This window comes from Oncorhynchus gorbuscha, unplaced genomic scaffold (assembly GCF_021184085.1).
Source record: "Oncorhynchus gorbuscha isolate QuinsamMale2020 ecotype Even-year unplaced genomic scaffold, OgorEven_v1.0 Un_scaffold_2920, whole genome shotgun sequence".
Lineage (NCBI taxonomy): Eukaryota > Metazoa > Chordata > Actinopteri > Salmoniformes > Salmonidae > Oncorhynchus > Oncorhynchus gorbuscha.
Window position 1 is genome coordinate 25001 of NW_025747307.1, and position 4077 is coordinate 29077.

The window sequence follows — 4077 nt, forward strand, 5'->3', positions numbered from 1 at the left end:
AGGAGACACGTGTTTACATTACCTGTTGTACACATGTTGTCTCTCTCTCTATATATATATATATATATATAGATAGATAGATATTGCACAAGGATTGATGTTGTTTTTAAGTGATTTTCAAGGACATTCTAAACTACCTACATTCTCAACATGTTCATATCGCCGAGGTCCTACTGTGAAATCAGGCAATTTCTCAACTCAATCCCCCCCACAGGCCCAGGAGGAGATCCAGTCTCATCTCACCCCCGGTATCTCTCTGATCTCCCCCCACACAGGCCCAGGAGGAGATCTAGTCTCGTCTCAACCCCCGGTATCTCTCTGATCTCCCCCCACAGGCCCAGGAGGAGATCCAGTCTCGTCTCACCCCGGTATCTCTCTGATCTCCCCCCCCACAGGCCCAGGAGGAGATCCAGTCTCGTCCCACCCCGGTATCTCTCTGATCCCCCCCCACACACGCTCAGGAGGAGATCTAGTCTCGTCTCAACCCCGGTATCTCTCTGATCTCCCCCCCACAGGCCCAGGAGGAGATCCAGTCTCGTCTCACCCCCGGTATCTCTCTGATCTCCCCCCCACAGGCCCAGGAGGAGATCCAGTCTCATCTCACCCCGGTATCTCTCTGATCTCCCCCCACAGGCCCAGGAGGAGATCCAGTCTCGTCCCACCCCCGGTATCTCTCTGACCCAGAGCCACTCCTCCCAGACCAAACAGTCCTCCTACCAGCAGGTCAGTGGTGGAGGCTCCAACACGGACTCCTCCGGACAGAGGAAGAGACTGGTCTCCACCGTGGACGACTTCACCGACTTCGTCTGAGCCTTGAGGACGCCTTCCCAGTGTCAAATGTCTATACTAGTATACTACTGCGGGTCAAATGGCACCCTACACCCTATATAGTGTGCTACTGTTGACCAGAGTCATATGGACCATGGTCAACTGTAGTGCACTATATAGGGAATAGGGTGCCATTTCACACATAGTATGCATCCCCAATACATTGGTTTCATACTATGTAGTATGCTAGTATGGATATTGTAACTGAGTGATATTTCTGATACTGTTTCCGGTCCCCCTGCTCAAGGCAGACGTTGCCTCCCTCACCACAGATCTAGGATCAGGTTATCCAAGTGGTTCTAATGTCCACTAGCAGGAGGATAATAAAACACCTGATCCTAGATCTGTGTTTAGTCAGGGACAACATTGACCTGCTTTCGCTCTTTCTCTCTTGATACACACACACACACCGGGTGAATAACTTCCTGCTTTCTACCGATATGATTTGACGATTCTCTCCCAGACATTTGTCTTGACAAGCTGATGTGGCCTTGTGGCTTTTAATCAAACTGCTCCCATGAATTCGTTGTGATGCTGATGAGATGACCGATACAGATGGTGCTGCCTCACTAACGCTGCGTCCCTATTGTCTTTCTAATACTCTGTGCTTGACCAGGGCACGTGGGCTCTGTCTAAAGTAGTGCACTATGTAGGGGGAATAGGGTGCCATTTGGAACGCAGAGAATGACCCCCCCGTGGCTTACACAGCCGACGCACACCCTTTCATCCCTCTTCTCCTTTCCTTCTCTCATCCCCTCGCAAAACCACTCAGAAGGAAGTATGGTGAATGAGAAACACGACATTTGAAAGCTGTGTGTGTGTACAGAATAAACACAACAAATAGCCAATGAAAGTGTCAGTGTTTTTTTTTTCTCCATTTCTATTTGTATTGTGATGTCGTTGAGGAGCCGTGTTTGTAGTTCTTTGTTGAACTCAGCCATGTTTGTAGTTCTTTGTTGAACTCAGCCATGTTTGTAGTTTGATTATTGAGCTCAGCCATGTTTGTAGTTCTTTGTGGCTAACTCAGCCATGTTTGTAGTTCTTTGTGGTTAACTCAGCCATGTTTGTAGTTTGATTATTGAACTCAGCCATGTTTGTAGTTTGATTATTGAACTCAGCCATGTTTGTAGTTTGATTATTGAACTCAGCCATGTTTGTAGTTTGATTATTGAACCCATATTTGTAATTCTACAGGTGGCACCTTTTTTTAAGGGGATGTTTTTTTATAGCTTGCCTGGTTGACCAGGTGGGCAGAGTTTGCGCCATGTTAAAAATGATTTGCATTTAACTGGGCTGCTTCCTTGATGAGTTTGGAGCATCTTGATCCGATCATGAAAACCAGGGCTGTAAATCCTTCTGTTTAGAGAAAGGTCATCTGCAAGATGAGAGCCTGTAATCTGGTCCCTAGCCCAGTGCACTACCAGGGGGAGGGAACCATGTTTTTAAACGTATGTACAGCTGTTTCAGCCACATACAGGGTCCTGGATGCTGATTGGCTGTATGTACAGTGCATTCTGAAAGTATTCAGACCCCTTGACCTTTTCCACATTTTATTACGTTACAGCCTTATTCTAAAATGGATTAAATAAATACAAATCCTCATCAATCTACACACAATACCCCGTAAGGACAAAGAGAAACAGGTTTTTAGACATGTTTTAACATTTACAAAGAAACATACCATAAACAAGTATTCAAACTCTTTTGAGACTGGAAATTGAGCTCAGGTGCATCCTGTTTCCATTGATCATCCTTGAGATGTTTCTACAACTTGATTGGAGTCCACCTCAGGTAAATTCAATTGATTGGACATTGATTTGGAAAAGCACACTGCTGTCTATATATAATGTATCACAGTTGACAGTGCATGTCAGAGGTAAAACCAAGCTATGAGGTCGAAGGAATTGTCTGTAGAGCTCCGAGACAGGATTGTGTCGAGGCACAGATCTGAGGAAGGGTACCAAAACATTTCTGCAGCATTGAAGGTCCCCAAGAACACAGTGGCCTCCATCATTCTCAAATGGAAGAAGTTTGGAACCACCAAATCTCTTCCTAGAGCTGGCCTCTTAGCCAAACTGAGCAATCGGGGGAGAAGGACCTTGGTCAGGGAGGTGACCAAGAACCAGATAGTCACTCTGACAGAACTCCAGAATTCTTCTGTGGAGGTGGGAGAACCTTCCAGAAGGACAACCATCTCTGCAGCACTCTATCAATCAGGCCTTTATGGTAGAGTGGCCAGACGGAACCCACTCCTCAGTAAAAAGCACATGACAGCCCACTTAGAGTTTGCCAAAATGCACCTAAAGGACTCTTTGGCATGAGTGCCAAGTGTCACGTCTGGATGAGACCTGGCACCATCCTAAGGTGAAGCACGGTGTTGGCAACATGCTGTGGGGATGTTTTTCAGCGGCAGGGACTGGGAGACTTGTCAGGAACGAGGGAAAGATGAACTTAGCAAAGTGGATAAATCTTTGATGAAAACTCAGGATCTCAGACGGGCGAAGGTTTACCTTCCAACAGGACAACCCTCAGCACACAGCCAAGACAACGCAGGAGTGGCTTCAGGACAAGTCTCTGAATGTCTTTTAGACTTGAACCTGATCAAACATCTCTGGAGAAACCTGAAAATAGCTGTGCAGCGATGCTCCCCATCCAAACTGACAGCTGGAGAGGATCTGCAGAGAAGAATGGGAGAAACTCCCCAAATGCAGGTGTGCCAAGCTTATAGCATCATACAAAAGAAGACCCGAGGCTGTAATCGCTGCCAAGGTCTATTTGACTCACCTGTAAACCTCACCCGCTGTTGTAACTGTAAGCCCCGCCTACTGAGCTTTCGTCCATCCAATCCATTCGTCCCCTACTGCCTCCAGAGGTGGTCAGGAAGATCAGTACTTTGTGGACAACTGGCCAAGGTCTTATGGACGACCCATCTTTATGAGTATTTTGATAGTGAAAATGTCCTAGGTGAACAATTAGTCTCCCACAAGACGGATACATGCTCTCACAGCTGTCAAACTCTTTATTCGACTTTGTCAAAAGCAGGAGAAATGCTACAGACGCATGATACAATACAACGATACAAAACCGACCACAACACTTTTGTTTCAACATGCAAATGTAGGACAAAGTACGTGTTACACCAAGACAAAATACTAAACATGCAGAAGGGACGAGCTTTGGCACGATGTAGTTACACACAGTAAAAACCAAGCCGATATATATATATATCTCAGGAGAAATGGGAGAACC

General features: G+C 46.2%; 1 protein-coding gene across 1 annotated transcript in view; it reads left to right on the plus strand.

Moving 5' to 3' along the window:
- The window catches only part of LOC124027068 (tuberin-like), a gene marked incomplete at its 5' end in the record, with an annotated part of 7395 nt that extends 5719 nt beyond the window's left edge, over positions 1-1676 (plus strand). Inside the window, one exon of the mRNA XM_046339619.1 lies at positions 634-1676. Within this exon, the coding sequence (XP_046195575.1) occupies positions 634-810 (177 nt within the window). The remainder of the gene's footprint in view (positions 1-633) is intronic.
- Between the last annotated feature and the right edge of the window lie 2401 nt (positions 1677-4077).